General features: G+C 40.1%; 1 protein-coding gene across 14 annotated transcripts in view; it reads left to right on the top strand.

Annotated features, from left to right (window-relative positions):
- WNK1 (WNK lysine deficient protein kinase 1) overlaps positions 1 to 19,167 on the top strand; it is a 98,847-nt gene that overhangs the window by 24,937 nt on the left and 54,743 nt on the right. For all 14 annotated transcript variants that reach the window (XM_077178209.1, XM_077178217.1, XM_077178216.1 and 11 more), the window contains exons 2-4: positions 7,713 to 7,885; positions 11,906 to 12,126; positions 14,142 to 14,299. In XM_077178209.1, coding sequence (XP_077034324.1) covers positions 7,713 to 7,885; positions 11,906 to 12,126; positions 14,142 to 14,299 — 552 coding nt within the window. The remainder of the gene's footprint in view (positions 1 to 7,712; positions 7,886 to 11,905; positions 12,127 to 14,141; positions 14,300 to 19,167) is intronic.

The raw sequence follows: 19,167 nt of genomic DNA, 5'->3' as shown, positions 1-19,167 counted from the left end.
ATGTAAAAGCAGGAAAGTGAGCACAGAGGATCAGAATTCTTGGTGTTCTGCCCCCTTGGCCTGTGGTGGTGAGTCACAGCTTCATCAAAACGGAGACAATCACAGGATAAAATGGGGAGTGGTGCTGGAATCTTTTGGTCACATATGTGGGCTGTAGTTTGCAGATATTTCCCCTTCAGTGTTGAGACAAAGATGAAGTACAAATTCCTTCAGGATATGTATAATTGCCCTAGACTGAATGGTGACTGATGATGACTTCTGTCCTCCTTTTGTTTGATCATTTAGAGTTTCATTTCCCTCCTTTCCCTCCTCCTACCATCAGTTATCTGTCAGGTTATGTATGATTTGTTTCTTAATTTCTAACATTTGAGCAGCATAAGTAAAATTATGTACATTTGCTATATCATTTAACTGCAACAATTCTAAAGGAAAGGCCAAGAAGCACTTGTAATTTTTGTGTTTTTAACAAATTACTTCATCTTCCAATGAATTTTCTATTTAGTTACTATTCCAGTGCATTGAAATGCCAGAAATTAAAACACAGAAGAGAATTATCGAATCAATTACTCATTTTCCTTTGCCTTCCACATAACCAGTGATGAAAAATTTAGAAGGCAGGTGCTTTTCACCAAGAAACTGACAAGCAATGGGAATAATCCCTCAGTGTCTCACTTAGGTTGACTACTTGTGTACTTTGCTGAAACTTAATGCATTTTTATACCTTGTATAAAAAGAAACCTACAGCAAATATTTACCCTTAATCAGGAACCTTAAAATGTTAACTGTTGCAAGCCTATTCTTTTCTGTTGTGCTAGATACATATTTTATACTTCAGTGTTATCTATCTTCAGGTTATTTGCATGCTTCATGAAGATTGTCTGTAGCTTATATAAAATTGATTCTTCTTGTGGAGACTTGCCAAGGAGCAAGGTGAAATGATTCTTTCAATAAGCATTAATTTGGCCTTGCATAGTATTTTGCTACCTGTCAGAAGCTTTGTCTTCTATCTTTAAACTAAGGGGAGCAGGAAGGTGACTGGGAAGTTCTGTGCCTCTCACCAAGAGAAGAGCAGTGAGGTGCTGGAGCATGTCATGAAGAGCAGCAAAGCTGGCAGTGGGTTCAGAGCACAAGCCTTATGAGGAGTGGCTGGGGTGTTTTTTAGCCTGGATATGTACTTTTGGAACAGCAGCTGCTCAGCTCTGTTTAACCAGTTTTTTTTGTGTTCAGTGGTTTGTAGGCAGTAGAGTGATGGAAGGATCTGTGCAGATCTTTGATCAATTTTTTTTTTTGTCTGTTGCTGTGCAGGGATGTATTTTGAACAGTCTCTTTCCCTTCCCTTTTATCTCTCTACCTAGTCTTTAATGCTGGAAAGTATTAAGTGGTTTATGTGTTGATGCAGAAAAGTAGATGCAGTGCTTGTGCACTGAGACTTCCATTTCTAGGCACCAACTGTGTAATGCTGGGTGATTTTTAAGCTCAGTGGACTCTTTGTTGATATTTTGTTAATCTAGCTCAATGGTTACTGTGCTCTTTTTTCCTCTTAACTGCTAGATTTTTTCAGGATGAGAACACTGCAGCCCACAAAGCCTCAGTTCCATTAACAGTGCTGAATATCAGAACACAGTCTTGCTAGCTTCTCCTCTGATGACCCCTCATTAACCTTGCTTAAAGGCTTGCAAAGCCTTTCTCATATGCTGCAGAAATGCACACAGAAGAACATTTGTCTGTTCTGTATGCTACTTCTTCCTCCAAATAATAGGCTGGGAGCTGCAGTGTCTTCACTCAGATTTTCAGACATTTGAATGCCTGACAAAATGCTGCTCAGTGTAACCCCAGCAGAGATAGCTAATTCACCTTGCTTGTGATTCAGACTATCTATAATTCAACAGCACTTTGAAGTCTCTCGTGGCTGTACATTTACAGATCACATCACTTGAAGACAGTTCATTGCTACTAATTTTTCTACTGCATGTCTGGATGAAAACTGCATACTGTTGCTGTAGTCTAGTTAACCCTCCCTGCAAATCAACCCACTAACTGTCCCTGCCCCACAGCTGTGTATCATTTCTGGATCTAGTGGTATGATATGCAGAAAACTAGTAAAACCTGTCTATAGTATATGAAGTGTCCAGTCTTTCTGTTTCCTCTTTACTGCTTATCTTCCTAATATTGTGGAAAATGGGAGAGCTCTAAATTGTGTAGCAGCTCATTCACTGAATTTTTGTTTGTGGTTTTTTTTTTTAAACCAAAATCCAAACAGTTTAAAGTTGACCTATATTGCTTATGAGTCTGCTTATTTGTAGATGGAGATCACGGGAAGTTTTCTGAGTCTGGTTTATTCTGCTGTGCATGAAGCTTCCCCAGCACTTCAGCGATGTGAGTTGTCCTTGATGTTAAGGAGGTGAAAATCACCTTGGAGCATGTATAGCAGGAGTTGGCAGGTGTAGTTCCTTTCATGTTGAGTATTTCTCTTGGTGGCCACTTGCTTGGTATCCTGTAGTGTGTGTTTGAGGGCGAGGTGCACTGTGCCACCAGTGCAAAGCTGTGTCTGTTTGATGCCACCTGAATTGTCCCAGACTTCAGCTCAGGCCTTTTGGTGTCAGTCAGTAAAAATTCAGTACAAATAGTGGGAGCCTTGCTTGAGCTTGGGCTGGCTGAAGAGACTCAAGGGATGTGAGCAGAGTGCAGTGCCTTGATGAGGAGGCTCCTGGCTGCCTCTGCTGTCTGGACTGGGCCCTGTGAGTGCTCTGGGCACTGGGATGTGTTCTGCAGATGTGGGATTTCTTGTCCTGATGTGAACAGGACAGAATTCAGAAGGACTGTGGACAGATAGAAAGGAAAACACATGGGAAATTACTTCATAGGCTCAGTGACTGTGTGAATCTCCCAGTTGAAATTTAAGATTAATTTAGGTGCCAGAAATGTATTTTTTTTTCCTTATTGAGGATGCTGAGTAGATAGTAAGTCTTGGCTGAAACAAACCACCACAGGATTATAGGCATTTTTTGCTTATGAGCTTTGTTTGTTGTGGCTTGGTACAATAGCTAATCTTAGGGAGGGAAAGGAGTTGTTTTGGGTTGGTTTGTTTTTTATTTATATAAGGCATGTAGGTACAGGGGTAGAAAGGGGGTAGTAACAATGCTGCATGTAATTCATGGTGCTGTACATTAAGGAAATTAGTGGAAGAGTAAACCTGTACCTGCTTTATCACGAATGCCCAAGATCCCTGTTTTACATTGAAAAATGTAAACCCCTCTGATAGCTCTTTCCTGACCAAAACAAATCTGATGGGAAGGACATGGATAAGTGGAAACAGCCAAGAAAAAGCTTGTTGAATTCTCTGAGCTGAACAATCGTTTCATTTGCTGCTCGTCTCCTTTCAGGCCCCTGGCACTGCAGAACCACAAATCACGTGCTGGGACGCCTTGCTGTGTGTCCTGGCTTGTCAAAACAATTTAATGTAGGTGGAAAGGAATGAATGAAATGAACAGAGTAGGCTTGATGCATCTGTTTCAGTTTGTTCAAAGGGCAGCCCAGTGATTGGGATGTGACACTTAGGTCCTCCAGGGAAGCTATCAGTTTAGGAAGAACAATGCTGTCTATTTTATAAGGTAGTTAAATCCATTTTAGAAAGCAAGCTCTGCTATAGTTTGACAGCTTTGTATATTTTTAAAAATATTTGGGCTATATCTGCTCAGCGTGTGCCAGCTGAGCTACTACAAGAATGTGATTTGCTAACTTCTAGATTTAGGACTTTGTCTTGTCTGCCTAAGGTTGCTTATGGTAACAAAAGACTAAGAAAGGAGAGACTATATCCATTTTTAAATTTTATTAGTGGGAATTCCAAAATGACTTGGTCCTTGAAGGATAGGATATCAAGCTGTATATTACTGACTGTTCTTAAAGTGCTGGCTTCTTTATGAAATTGTTTAAGTTTCCTAGGCTTATGGAAAACTACTTGTGAGTCTTTCTACTTTGTTTAGTTTTTGGCTGTTTGATTTTAAAAAAAAAATTAAAATCAACAAAAACATTAAAATTGTCTAACTGATCTTGTACTTGGTGAAACTGGCATGTTAATCAGTGAAACGTATGTTTCTGCTTTCAAATGAAAACAACATATATGTGTGGAAATGATCCATCTATGTACATATTAAGACCATGCATTATAGGAAAAAGGCTGCAGGGGATAAATCTGCTTGTCTGATTCACACTTACAATAATTTAGGCAAAAGGAGGGCATATTTTGGGTGATAGGCCACAGATTTCATTACATCTTTAGAAGTGGAGATGCAGCTGAGGGTCCTTCAGTTCTGCAGGCTCCTGCTCGGAGGCCACGATGGATTCTGAGTACTGCCCCCAGGAGCTGCCTTGCTGGGAAAACACATCTGGACTTGAGTCTTTTGGAGTATGCAGTTATAACTGAGGATGGTGGAAACTGTTCCCTTCCCCAAAAAAAGTGCTAAACACTCTTTTTAATTCTCACTAAGTCATGATGGTTCTTTCTCTCTGCCACAGCTATGCTCTACAGCTACTTTCTGGATTCCATGTGATGCCAAGATACTCTCATTCCCCTGCTTTTCCTGAGCTATTTATACCTAGCATGGCTGGTAACAGCTCAGTCTCCCAAATTACATACAGAGCTCTATTTTACTTGCTTATTTCAATATTTTAGTAGCTGCAGCTGCTTAAGTTGCATTTTTTGTACAAGAACAAGCATGAGGTGAAGTTGTCACTTTTGCCCATACTAATAGCTCAAAGGATGCCAACATGCATTTGGGATAGGCTCTATTTTAGTCTGTGTCTATGCAGCCTGGGAGATCTCGCTGTCTAATATTTTTAATTACTCAGGTTTTGAAAATGGACTTGTCATTTTAAATTGTATGTTGGCCTGCAGGACAGCTGTTTGCAAGTTGCATTAGAATGTAATTTGTACAGCTAAAACCAGTCATTGTGTATACAGGCTTTGTTGGCATAATTGTACAGGAGACTCAGTATTTTCCTGAATGTTTGGGTTGTGGGTTCTTTTAAAGTATATTGGCAGTCTTCTGTAACCTAGCATTAGTGTTCCTTTAGGAGAAGAATATAAAAACCTGTTACAGATGAGGGTGTGGGCTGTGTGTCCAAGGAAATGAGGGTAGTAAAAGGTAGTATACACTGCTGGGCTTAGGGAACAAGTGGCCTCTCTGTCTCTTTCTTCCAGCTCTGTTTAATGTTCCCTTTTGCTGCTGCAGTTATGTACTGAAGGGTGCAGGGTTTCCTTGGTTGCAAAAACATAGCTGTGTTCCTGGGTGAAGGTTTTTGGCCTGTGCTTTGTCCGAACTTGTCCCAGATCACTGGGGCACTGTGACTTTGAAAGCAGTGTTGTTTTACTTAGTCTATTGCATGGTCTTGGTGAGTTTTTAATGCCAGCGCTGAAGTGTTGAGTGTCTGTGCTGGACGTCACAGCTGTGTTTGCAGGAACATGATGCTGCCATGGATGTGACCAGAGAGAGAAGTGAGTCCCAATGTGAGTGAGTGCCTCTTAGGAGTCGGTTCAGTGATAAGGGTGATTAGCACTTGTTAGTTTCTATTTGGGGACAGTAGTACAGGGGCAGGGAAAACTGAATAAAGCCCTGAAGGGAGATTGGGTTACGTGGGTTAAAATGAGACTGAAATGAAATAGCCTTGACTTGATGTCAGTGTAGGTCTAAAACTGGTTAACAGTTTGTGGTAGATAACTTGTTAGTATGCACACAATAAAGGAAATGTAATCCAAATGTCTATCAAAAATCTTGGGTTTGGACAAAAATGAATGCAGGTTTTCATATTGACTATTTAAAAGTGATAGAAAAATAATTATTGCAGCCTTTTTTGTATAATGACTTTATATAGTAGCTGAATTTACAGCCAAGTACAGTGGCTTAAAAAAGGGTTATGAGGGTCAAGAGCAGAGGCTGAGAATACTGCTTTATTTTCCTGTAAGAAAGATGATATTGTGATTGTGTTGTTTGAAGCACTGCTGCATGTGTGTATGGTCAGCTGTGCTTCTTGCAGCTCACTGCTTTTCTGTCTCAGCAGTTTGAAGCAGTTTAAGATTGAGGTTTGGAACAGAACTTGTGCTGCCTTGTTCATTATACTGAAAGGAAGGCTATTAGCTCAAATGAGAGTACTAATTACATATAAAAACTCCTGCAACACCTAAACAGACATGAATGCTCAGTTACTGGGGGAGTGTTTCTTCAAATGCTATATCAAAACTTGTGCAAATATGAATATGAAAGAATGGGGAGAGGTAGTAATGCTGATTTCTGCAGAGTTAAGTAGTTGTAGGACTGAATGGTTTTTGATGTCTGTAGATTAAATTAGTCATACATAAGGATTTTTCATTTTTGTAAGAATTGTAAAGGTGAGTGACATTCTAGACACCAATAGGAAACTGATCTCTGAGGTGATTTCAAACCTGTTTTCAGACTTTTACCCAGGGAAATTGTATACTTCTGAAAATTGGAGCTTCATCTGAAAAAGAAGTTTGTCTATGCCTGAAGATACTCTGTGAACCTTTTAGAAAATGTTGATGGTCTTAGTGAATGTAGGATGGTTTAGATATTACATGGCTGAATTATATTGAGAAAACACATGACCTGTAAACAAAGGAAGAGGAATTACTGTCTGGAGCACAATGGGAGTATAAGTAAATCCTGTGTTTTTACTGCCTCCTTTTAATGGAAAAGACAATGTGAAATCAATGACTTAAAATTTTTACTCAGATCTGACAAATAGGTCTTCAGTTATTGCTAAATAACTTAGAAACAATGCTTCTGAAATTCTTGGCTATAAGTATATCCTGCAATATTTTGGTTTTTTTAATGCAAAGTGCATATGGACCCGGTTTGTGCCAGTCAGTCAGTCTGACTGGTGTGAGCAGTGCAATGGTCATGCCTTGGCAGACTGAGAACACTGCATGGCACAAAGAGATGTCTTTCTGAGATGTGCTGCTCATTCAGGTAATAGCTGCTCCAAGTCTTGGTGATAGCTGACAGCCAGCTGCAACACAACAGTCCAGGAATGCTGTTTTGTGTTCTGCCTCTGGCCAAAAGATTGCTTTCTGTCTCTACTGGGAGGTACAAGAGTAACTTTTTGGTTTTGTTGACATGAGATTTCAGGAAACTTGCTCAATCATGAGGTTCTGCATTTAATCAAAGAAAATCCAATTCATTCACTTGATGGTCTGCAGCTACAGGAGCATAGTGTCTGTTAACAGAGGTTTGATGCTTAACCCCCTCTATGGATGGCTAATCCCATCTCTTAACCTGTGGTCTGAACAGATATCTAGGAATAATGAAAAGTTATTGTAATGTATAACGTGAGAGGGACATGCTTTAAATGGTCTGATTTCATTCTCAAACACTGAAGTGTTCAGGACATTATATCCCCTTTCCACCCTAAGTCAGGCAACAGCTAAATTTATTAAGAGTAGTAAAGCAGGAGAAAGCAGAAAGAGGAGTTAGTCTGCAGACATGCAGTTCTTAACCCTGAGAGCAATAGAATTATACAGAGCAACATATTATAAAAAGACTAATAGAATGTGTTCAAAACAGAATATTTAAAGGTAATTGCAAACCAAATGGCATTTAAAACATGTGATTCTTGTTGTACCTAACTGTGTTCAAGTTGCTGCCTCTCAATAAGAAAATGAAGCAAAACTTTCTGATGCACCTTTTCTTTTTCATTAGGATCGGAAGCTGTCCAAGTCAGAGCGACAAAGATTTAAAGAGGAAGCTGGGATGCTGAAAGGGCTTCAGCATCCCAATATTGTCAGGTTCTATGATTCCTGGGAGTCTACAGTCAAAGGAAAAAAGTGTATTGTTCTTGTGACGGAACTCATGACATCTGGAACATTAAAAACGTAAGTACATTAAGACAAGTCACAGAGTGTCATTAGCACAGCACTAGAGCACTAGAAGTAGGTGATATTTAGATGAAAACTGAGCCCTTCTGCTGAGGGATAACCTACCATAGGAACATTCTTGTGTAAGAGGAGCATTACTAGTGTACATCTTTTGAGTTAGCAAGCTTGTCACTTCTTACTTGTGATGTCCCAGTAAGCACATTCACAAGACTTTTGGATTTTAAGAGTTCAGGAAGGCAATACTTAGTTTTCACTTCTCAGAATTTGGTTTTTTTTCCTCCAGCTGCTTTCCATTAAGGATGAGCTAGTTCATAAAGTTCAAAGCTCAAATTAATTCACCTCTTTGAGGAGGTTTTGGCTGTTACCACAATACAAATAACATGTAAAAAGAAAAAAATTCACCACCTATTGTTTTATCTGAAACTTGCTGAAGCTTCAGATAAAAATCCTGTAGTTTGGACCTGTGAGACAGCTGAGTGCACCTCGTGGTGTGCTGAAGGCTGAGTTAAAAGCAGAGTGCTGGGGCTGCAGCTGCTGCGAGGGCCTCTAGTGGTGCGTGGGGCTCTCGGGGCTCTGCTCCCTGCCCCTCTGGGAGCATGTCCTGAGCTCCAGCCACCACCCCTCTGCTGGGAGTGAAGCTGCCAGCTCTGCAATAAAGGGGTTCTGCTCCTCTATGGGAGCATGTCCTGAGCTCCAGCCACCACCCCTCTGCTGGGAGTGAAGCTGCCAGCTCTGCAATAAAGGGGTTCTGCTCCTCTATGGGAGCATGTCCTGAGCTCCAGCCACCATCCCTCTGCTGGGAGTGAAGCTGCCAGCTCTGCAATAAAGGGATTCTGCTCCTCTATGGGAGCATGTCCTGAGCTCCAGCCACCATCCCTCTGCTGGGAGTGGAGCTGCCAGCTCTGCAATAAAGGGATTCTGCTCTTCTATGGGAGCATGTCCTGAGCTCCAGCCACCATCCCTCTGCTGGGAGTGAAGCTGCCAGCTCTGCAATAAAGGGGCTCTGCATCCCTCACTTTGTTCAGTGCCCATTTTACTCTTGGAGAGGCATTCACGCCCTACATATGTAAGCAGGCTGCAGGAGCTGGAAACAGTTTGCCTTTGGCTGAAATAGCCTGTGAATGTCTTGTGTTTCTTACCATGCTTATTGATAGCTACAAATGGACATTCTTAAGAAGAAAAATGGCTCTCTGGGAGTCTGGGCTGCAGTTACAGGGAAGTGTTTGTCTCTTGAAATAGTACTGGATGGCTAAGGATACGACAACATTCTTTAGGTGTGTGTTCAGTGGAGACATTTCTCGGTTGCTGAAGGTATTTCAGGTAAAATAACAGATCTGCTGCTTAATGTGCTGTTTTCAGACAAGTAATAAGTTAATGGTTTTGCAGCTCTGTACTGATGCCTTTAAATAAAATTTACTTACTTTTCTGCTAAATGTGTAGTGCTAAATTTTTTTTTCTTCCCTTTTTTTACTCCTTTATCCCTCTCACAGATTTTAATATTTGGATTGGCTTACATGGTGTCATAAGCAAGATGATGAAGTAATAATAGACAAATATAATGTAGGGTGTTGGTAGGAAGAAATACCCCAGATTTTCTGGCTGTGGGATTATTTTGTATCTTGAATTAAGAAAATATTTTTATTTGATCCAGAGAAAAGTAATAGGCTCTTTAATTGAAAATCCTTTAAACTTTAGAGGTCTGGCTAGGGTTTTTCTCTACTCTTGTATAGCTGGTGTTATAACTGGGATTTAGTTTATTCTAGTCCACTTTGCTTGAGACTTGATAGGTGAGCTGTATGGGAGATTTCAGGTGTGCCTTAATTAAGTACTTCATGTGCTTGTGGCATTTTCCTAGATTTACACTGTACACTTGTGTTTGCATATATTTGACTATTACTTCCATATCTTTTTTCAGTATGTTTACCTTACCTGCATTTGATAAAAGTGATGCCTTTCTTCTTTTGGTACTTGGGATATAGACATTCTTGCCACTTGATGTAAAAAAGTGAATGGAATACAAGTGTGATGGTATCTAGAAGGAAATTTTCTCATGTTTTGTTTTAGTAAGGATTCCCATGGCTCCTTGAGCTCTGTATAATTGTAATTACAGAAACTTAGACTGGAAACCTCCCGAGGTCTCTTCAAGCCCAAGTTCTTCTATGATAGTAGGAAAAGTGAAAACATACTGGCTAGTAGGCTTGTCTATTTTTGTTTATTTGTATGTGCTTCCATTTTTAAAGTGTTTTCTGCATGAAGTGACATGTGACTTAATTCAGGTTAATCTTATGGAACAGTGGCAGCCACACTGCACAATGTTGGGTGATGGTTGGATCCAGGTCCTTTAACAGTGAAAAGCTGGCAGTGGACTAGCATATTTGTAACCAAGAATGTAATTAGGGATTCCAGATGCTGAACTGAAGTGCCCCTACCATGTGATCTTTGGAACAGGCTCAAGAGCGATGAATGAGGGTTGTGTCAATAGCAGGATTTCAAGTGGTAGCTGATGCGATTCAGAACCTCCCTTCAGTTTGTCTCCTTCCTTGGCTTGGCTTTTTCCCTGTCTTCCTTTACATTCTGACACCTGATTTCTTCTGGAACTGACCCAATTGCTTTTACAGATTTATTTTCACAGCAGGATCATTGCTAGCAACTTGATTTTCCAGATCTTGTTTTGAATTGGAGAAATTAAAGTAAAAGGGATGAATACACTGCATTTCTGTGTTGGAGCTGATTGAAGTGATTTCATCAGGACTGTATCTCCTAGTTAAGTGAATCTGCAGAAGAGACTGACCACTACCATGGAATAATTGAACACAACTTGCTTTTAGTTTTAAGATTGCAGTGGCTAGACTCCATGCTGGTCACAGAATTTACTGGCAGTCTTTGTGTAGTGTGAAACTGATCTTTATCTGAGACTGACCGAACAAGAATATAAAGTCCTTGCTCTACAGAGCATGCTAGGTCCTTTCTCTACATGCAGTCTGGCCTGGACTTTTTCAGAAGGAACAAAACAGGACTTCACCCAAATAGAGGCTGAGAGAAAGCCCTGCTGGAAAGCACTTGAAAACTGTCAGAGGTTATTCACCTTGTGGCATCTCTAATCTGCTGAAGTTAAGTAACAGAATAAGATGTTAGTCTTAGGTCATGCTCATTGAAAAATATTTTTGGTATGAAATTTGACTCTTCCTACGTGGGGTTTCAAGGAGTGGCAAAGATAGAACAGTTAAAGTTGGATTGCATTCTACCTGCAAAAGGAATACAGACTTATGTATGAACTCTTCCACCTCAGTTATTTGATAGAGCCTTTTTAAAGATTTCTCCACCCTGTCTCCATCTGTCCATAGTACCAGTTGGATTCAGGTAATCAAACCCTGTCCTGCACCAGGGAGGGGATCTCTAAGAATTTCTAATTATCTTGCTAACTCCTCAGGTAAATTTGAAGCAGCTGTAAAACGTAATGTGGAAACCTTGAACAGAGTGCTTGACTACTCTTGTAAACGAGGGACTAATGATTTCAGAACTCTTGCAGGTTTCCACAGCTCTGTACTTTGTTGGTTATTAACATTTTGGATCTAGTGACCCACCTTCCCACCCAGTTATAATTAGTCAAGGTAGAGGTTGTAAGTGTTTGAGAAGTTAAATAGGTAAAGAACTGTAATTAATGAGCCTTGAATTATTTGTCATTGAATTAGGGCCTTGAAATTGATTAATCCAGCTGTCTAATTACTGTAGAATGATTTTCTATGCAGAGGTGTTATCAGCTATGTACACCAAGCTTTCACATCTTTGTTTCATCATTATAGTCTGCTGGCTAGAAGAAAGGGGATAGGTTTTGTAGAGGGGAATCATCTTTAGCTCCTCAGAAGGAATTAAATGCTCAGGTAGATTCTAAAATAAAAGTTTAAGTTGATACATGTCTTTAATTACTGCTTCTTTGCTTCCAAACAGCAAATGGTGTAGTTTAATCTACTGTTTGTTAGCAGAATCTGTTTAACCTCTTGTTACTTTTTTCATTAGGTATTTGAAAAGATTTAAAGTGATGAAAATCAAAGTACTACGAAGCTGGTGCCGTCAGATACTGAAAGGCTTACAATTTCTGCACACACGTACTCCTCCCATCATTCATAGAGACTTAAAATGTGACAACATCTTCATTACTGGCCCCACTGGATCAGTCAAGATTGGAGACCTTGGTCTGGCAACCCTGAAACGAGCTTCTTTTGCCAAAAGTGTGATAGGTAAGCCTCTCCTGTTTTGGAGGCTGCTGAGCCAGTCTACCTCTTTGGAGACTTGAGTGTTTTAAGAACTTGCTAAAAAACATACTTACAAAGGTACATGGTCAAAGCCTGAAAATATGTAGGCTTTGTCTCTTGCTTGCTGAGGTCATTCTGTGTTCCTAATGCAAAGACATGTTGAAATTTTGGTTGTGCTTTTGTTATTTATATATTTATAACATTAGCTAATTCAGAATATAGACTTCTTGTCCTGCCCAACAATCTAGTGCAACATTGTTGATAAAACCACTCTTCACTGCATAAAAATCTTACCTTTGATGTGATGCTGCTTCAAGAAATGTACAAATACATTTTGGTGACCAAACAACATTTTGATATTTAGTGTAGCATTAGTTCATACAGGCGAATGTTTTTTCCTTGTCACCAGGGGTTTATGTATCAGAAACTGAGGAATACCAAAGAAAGCCATTATTATATTTAAATAAATACACAGACTGTGGTATAACACCTTACTCAGGGAGTCTGTAGAATGTGGATTTGTGTGAGTTAGGAGGGTGCATTGGGAAATAGTGCTTTATTCTGGCTCTGTCCCTGTGTATCCATTCATAACTCTTTCAGAAATTGGTTTGGTGGAACTAGTATAATCTTTCTTGTGAATTCTTGAAAGAATTGGTTTTATCAGCTTTGTTTTTATAGTTGGGTCAGTAGACTGCAGGGAATAAAGTTTCTTTCACTCTCAGTATTTAGAGCTTGCTAAAATTCAGCATTACTCAACAGTCCTCTGCCAGATTCCTAGCTGGGATCAATGGCATATACCTGTAAATTTTCTTGCAAGCTGTCACTGAAATATTTCCTGCTTCTTAACCAGGTCAAAATATTAATAGGGAAGAAAAGAATGGTGTTAAAAACCATAATTTCTTAAGCATATTTGTGATATCTTCAAATTTATCACTGGAAAATTACCATCTGTTACATGGTTATTTGTTAATGATTAGCCTTTGGATAAATGACTGCAATTACATTTTTTTTTGGTTTAGCCTGGTGAAAACAAGCAATGGGCTGTAGAATGATCTGTAAATTGTCTGAATCTGGTGTCTGCAGGAAATAATTCTGTGTTTAAATTTATAAAAAGCAAACTTGCATCTCTGGCTTGAAGTAAATCTGATCATACAATGCAGTCCCTTTGTTTGCAGAGGGGATCTGTGATGCTTCACTGGGCAATAATTTTCTGCACACTATTTAAATGGGACTTGTTGAATCTCACGCTCTATGCCTGTAACTCAATCTCTCTGTATTTCTGAGTATTTTTGACTGTAGGATGTCCCTCACTAATGCCTGTATCTGCAGTAGGCCTATAAATATACTGCAGGTGGGAAGGTAAGTATATGAAGAAAAGGGCTCTGGTGAGTGGCCTTTGCAGAAAATTACCTCTTATCCTCTTTTCACGGAGATTTTTATTTGTAACAGCAGAGCTTTTCATTGCAAGGCCTTACCTGAACCATTCTACTTGAGCAAGTAGATGGAGAGCACCAGGTCAGAGACTAGCTATGGGCTCTTACCAGTACTACTTCTTTTGCAGCAGAGGGCAGTCAGGTAATTTATGAAACAAGGTTTAATGTGCCTCTTTTCTTACAGGGAGAAAAGGTAAGTGCCTTAACTCTCCTTAGTATTTGGTTTGCAGCCTATGGCTAGTCTACAGTTTTTCCCTCTTCTTATCCCCTCCCCTCCTGTTTGATTTCAGGCTAATCCAGTCTGTTCTGATATTTGTACCAACTAACATACCTAAACAGGGAATTGCATCATTCTCACGTGCCATTGTTATTCCATAAAGGCCTTGCAATGGAAGACTCACAAAGTACATTGGTGCAACAGAGTCACTAAGGGTTTCCTCCCTCTTCTTTTTGCCTCCACTTTCTCTTGTCTCACAGGTTTGCCCAGCTTGTCCCTGCGGTGAGTAACGCCAGCAGCCTCTGCTCGCTTTGAGACATTTAGAGTCTGAATCGTTCTTTTAATTTAAGGTACCCCAGAGTTCATGGCCCCCGAGATGTATGAGGAGAAATATGATGAGTCCGTTGATGTTTATGCTTTTGGGATGTGTATGCTAGAGATGGCCACGTCTGAATATCCTTATTCCGAGTGCCAAAATGCCGCGCAGATCTACCGGCGAGTGACCAGTGTAAGTCCCTCCTCACTGCTGGGCCTAAAGCTGCTGCTGTTAGCAGCAAAGAACTACAGCTGGGTAGCACCAGTGCTGCGTGGGGAAAAAAAGCCTGAAAAGAGGTTATTTTGGGATGAGTGCGAAGTTACAGGGTGGTTGAACTCACTGAATATCTGTCAGAAGCTTGGACAATATGTGAATGGAAATAAAATCTTGTTTCTACCAGGGTAACGCCATCCTGGGCCTTGAAAAAAGAGGCATGGCACCCCTGAGAGGATTGAGTCAGACAATGGGACTCATTTCAGGAACAGCCATATCAACACCTGGGCTAGGGAACATGGCATTGAGTTGGGTGTACCATATCCCCTACCATGCACCAGCTGCAGGCAGAGTGGAGAGGTACAATGGACTGTTAAAAAACACCTTGAAAGCCTTGGGTGGGGGATCTTTCAAAAATTGGGAGCAGCATTTAGCAAAAGCCACCTGGTTAGTTAACACCTGAGGCTCTACTAACTGAGTGGGCCCTGCCCAATCTGAGCCTTTGTGTACAGTAGGCAATGTGGATCAATTCTGCCTTGAGTTCATGCTCTTGTGTCAGTATATAAGAAAAAAATATGAAGAAACCACCCCCCCAAACCAAACTAGAGAAAATGAATGCACTAGAATAACAGATTATTTTCTAAGCCACTTGGGGGATGGTAGAAGTAGCTCTGTCTTGAAGAGGAGCTGGTAACCTTGTTCTCTGCAATAAAGCTGGATAACAGATTTGAGCACTGGCTTAGCTGCCTGCCAATTGCCTGGAGTGATTTTAATAGTTTATTGAATTCTGAATGGCCCTTAGCTCCTGTGTTTTGGGGGCACTTCTTATGATGATGAAGTGGTAACACTTGATAAATAGCAGGAAGCTATTCCACCTTGGTAAGTACTGGGCAAGTGTAGTGGTGGGAGGCATTGTGGGAGAAAACAAATAAGGCTGAGAAGGCAATCAAGAGATTAGAGCTGGCCCATCTGACCAGACTGAGGGGAACATGCAGGCCCTGAGTGCAGGAAGCAGAACTGCAGTGCTAGAAATGTGCAGCATGGTGTGGCTAGATTTAATCTGTGATATCTGTTGTGAGGACTGTACTAGTACAATGAAACAAACATGGTCAACCTTGTGACCTAAGCATTTGGAAAGAATAGTAAGGTGGCTGCTTGGGGAAGTGAAAACTTGTATTGGATTTCTCAGAATACCTGTGCATATGTGCAAAGGAGGGGAAAAAAAACCAAACACCCAGACTTACCTCTTTGTCCATAAACAAATGAGTTCCTGTTAATTTTTTGTTGAGCATTTTATCTCAGAGAAGTTGCAGATTTAATAAACAACTTGCCTAGCTTTGGAAAAATAAAGCACTCTCTTATTCCTGATGTCTCACACTGCAAAAGGCAGATATAGTTCCTGACTTAGAGTTGGAGAAGAGTCTTCATGTCAGAAGCAATGAATTCTGAAGAGAGACTTGGTGAAATAAGATTATCCCTTTTTTTCAGGGAAATATTGGAGGGGCACAGAAGAAGGGGAAAAAAGGCACAAGTGATCACTTCAGTGTTTTGCACAGATGGTAGAATAACTTTTTATATACATTTATATACATACAGAGTTGGGTTTTTTGGTTTAATTTTTTTTTGTGTGTTGGCAAACTTACCTCTAATTTTCTAAACAGAGTTCAAGAGCAAGGCTGAAGTCTAGTCCTTGCTCTGTGTACAGCATAATCAGTCCTGGAAGCAGTTGGGATCAATGGAAGAAAGCTGTGTATCTTACTAGAACAGTCTCAGTGGCGCTTTTTACTGTGCTTATGGATGTGTCTTGCATAGAGCCAAAGCAGCAAAATTTGCATGGATGTTGCCTAATGTAAGTGTCCTGCCTGTCCTTAAGGACCCTGCTAGGAACTGGGATGTTGGTGAGAATCAGCTGTTGAGACAACCTCAGGCTTGTAAATTCCCTGGTCTTTGAAGTACATAACTGGAAATCTTTGTAGGGACTTGCAGCAGTAAAAGTTACCTAGAGACTTACCAGGGTTCCACTTACCACTTGTGTATTGTGTGTGGTGCTCCTTTCTCCCCATTGTTATTGGCTGATAGTGGAAATTCTAAGTGGATGAGAAACACTGGCAATTTTTTGGTCTGTCCAACACCACCTTCTCTTCTACTCTGCTGATGGTTCACAAATCAAGTTTATTGGTTGATTTTTTTTTTCCCAACTACCAACTATTTAATTTACTACTTGAGAGCTCTTAAGATACACTTTGATATGAAATCCAGCAAATCTTGTTTTATTTCAGAAGTAGCAAAGGACAGGAAGGTAAAGAAAATGACATGTACATTTGTCTGCTTTGAAAGTCTGTGTGCTTTGGTGTTTTTGGGGTTGTTTGTTTCAGTGCAGTTGCAAAGCAGTTTGTTCAAAACAAAACCAACCAGAAACAAAATGTGAAGAATTTTTAAGGAAAGCTTTCAATGAAGGCAAGACAGCATTACCTGGAAATAAAGCACAATCCTGTCTTAGCTGATAATGGAGGATTTGGTGTTCTATAATGTGGAAAGAGATCTGTGTTATGGAAGTGAAATTAAATACTCCTGGCATTCTTTTTACCACTTGATGAAAGCTCTGTGAACCAATGTGATAAAGAGCCAGGTAGATTTAGATTCAGAAGATTTTAGAGATTTTAGAAGTTTAGACCATGTGTGCAGTTGTGGGTGAGGAGTGAACCATTTGCCAAATTCAGTACTTGAAAGGACAGTGTGTGAACTATCAATGACAGAGTAGAGGCAGAAAACCCCCTCCTGCCCAAGTGACTTGAGCAGTACTTACCAACACATCTCTTCTAATGCATGTTGGAAAGTGGTGTGCTTTGTAGAAGATGTTTAACATCTTCTACTCAACCCCTGCATTGCTACCTTCCTGGATATGTTTAGGGGTGTTTTGAGGTAGCAGCTACAGTCTTGCTGTGCCTTAAACTGAAAGGATTATTTTATCCATGTGCATACAGAGAGCAGAGTGAAGGACAATAGCAAGGGTCTGCTGTGAAAGTCATGAAAGGTCATACCATGTTGGAGCTTAAAAACCACTGAAACTCCAGAGGCAATAGGATCAAAATGTGCAGCCACTCACTGCAGGCCATATGTATTTTAATTAATTAATTTCCCTCACCCTCTTTGCAGGAACTATTAGGCTTAGTAAAAGGCAAAGTTGCTCCATTATCTCAAATCCCTGCTATTGCTTAGGACAGAATCCTGTAAAAGGTCTCTTAAAGCCCAGGGTGTCCTCTCAGAACCTCTTGGTAATACCAGCTTATGTTCTTTTCTCCCATTTTGCTGTGCATTGGTCTCTTTTTTAGGGGGCCTTCAGCTGTGTTGAGTTTTGACCTGACACCTTTTGTGATAAGGATGGCTCTAGCTGATGCCCAGATACTGCAGCTTTGCAGTACTGCTCAGAGTACTCAGTCCTGTCTTTCCTCATGGTTGGAAGCAATTTTTTGTTAAATAATACACCTTGGCAACCACTGATCTAGAATTTGGATCTAAAGGCTGAAGTTCCTCTCACAGATGAGATATTTTTTGGCCCAGGCAGAAATTGTTGCTTCACATCTTGGACAACAGCATTGCTGCATAAGCCTGCTGTTCCTAAGATGCTCATTTATACTGTCTACATTCTCTCACTGGGAAGTTCTTGTAATTCCTTAAAACAGTCCTAGGATAAAGTTCTTGAAATTTCTCTGGCCTAAGAAACAGAAGTGCAATTAAATTGTTGACTGAATTATTTTATCTAGAAGAATTCTTTTAACAGAGTAACCTGGCTATATACCTTGCTTAAAAAACACAACTCTGCAGAATCTGTAGTGCTCAAGGTGTTATGCCAAACTTTGTTTCACCATTCTGATAAGGAAATCAGCAGTTTAACACAGATTATTGACCTCTGTTTGTACTTGCACCCTTTAGCATATTCAGTCCAGACCCTTTCACTAGCAGTTTCTTTAGAAAGGAAAGACATCTGCATGGCTTGTCACTCAAGCATAAAGGAATCTAGCCTTTATCTTTGTTTTCATTAAATCACAGTGTTGCAATTTTGTCTCAAAACCCTGGTTTCTTTATTGAAGCCATCCTCTGCTGTTCTTTGGAAATGGTTCCAAATAAATTAATAGTCAGTGCTTAAAAAATTGCAGCTCTTTGGAATTTTACCTTCCTGTGGGATGGGGAAATCTCTGAGGTTTAAGCAGTATGTCTCCTCAGCTGGGACTGAATGCATCCAGTGAGCCCTTACTGATGCCTGCTTGGCCTCAGAAAAGAAATTATCTAAATCTGCAATGAATTGATAGCAAGCTGTACTATAGTTAAAGTACTGATTTCCTCTCCTTTGTCATTTTTTCTCCTCTGCCCTCTCGTGCAAGCACAGCTGTCTGTGTGGAATGCTACTAGATTAGGGAATGGCTCCCCTTTTTTTTGTGGTTTTGCTTTTCTGTTTGGTTTTTTTTCCTTATGTTTTTTTTGCAATTCTGCTTCTGTATCCAAGTAATGCAGAGAGTTACAATGCAAAATGAAATCAAGATATATAATTCTTTTACGTACTTGCTTGCATTAAAAAACCAAAAGGAGTAGTGTAAGAGCTTGGTAAAATTCAGGAGGGTTTCCCTGTCTGATTTTGTTCCTCTCAGGAGACTGGTATATTTTCTTTGACCTGTTCCATGCATATTGCAATTAAACACTTTGTCACAGGAGATACTTAAAATGGACTACACGTGCATTTAAATGGAAAAAGAGATATTTATAGAACAGACATCTTAAGTATGATTTCTTAATTTAGTCTGTTTGGGCATCAGTGTGGTGAAGGCATAACTAACTGCAGTAACTGCAGC

This window comes from Agelaius phoeniceus, chromosome 5 (genome assembly GCF_051311805.1).
Source record: "Agelaius phoeniceus isolate bAgePho1 chromosome 5, bAgePho1.hap1, whole genome shotgun sequence".
Classification (NCBI taxonomy): domain Eukaryota; kingdom Metazoa; phylum Chordata; class Aves; order Passeriformes; family Icteridae; genus Agelaius; species Agelaius phoeniceus.
Note: the sequence above shows the minus strand (reverse complement) of the source record. Positions and strands in the feature narration are given on the sequence as shown.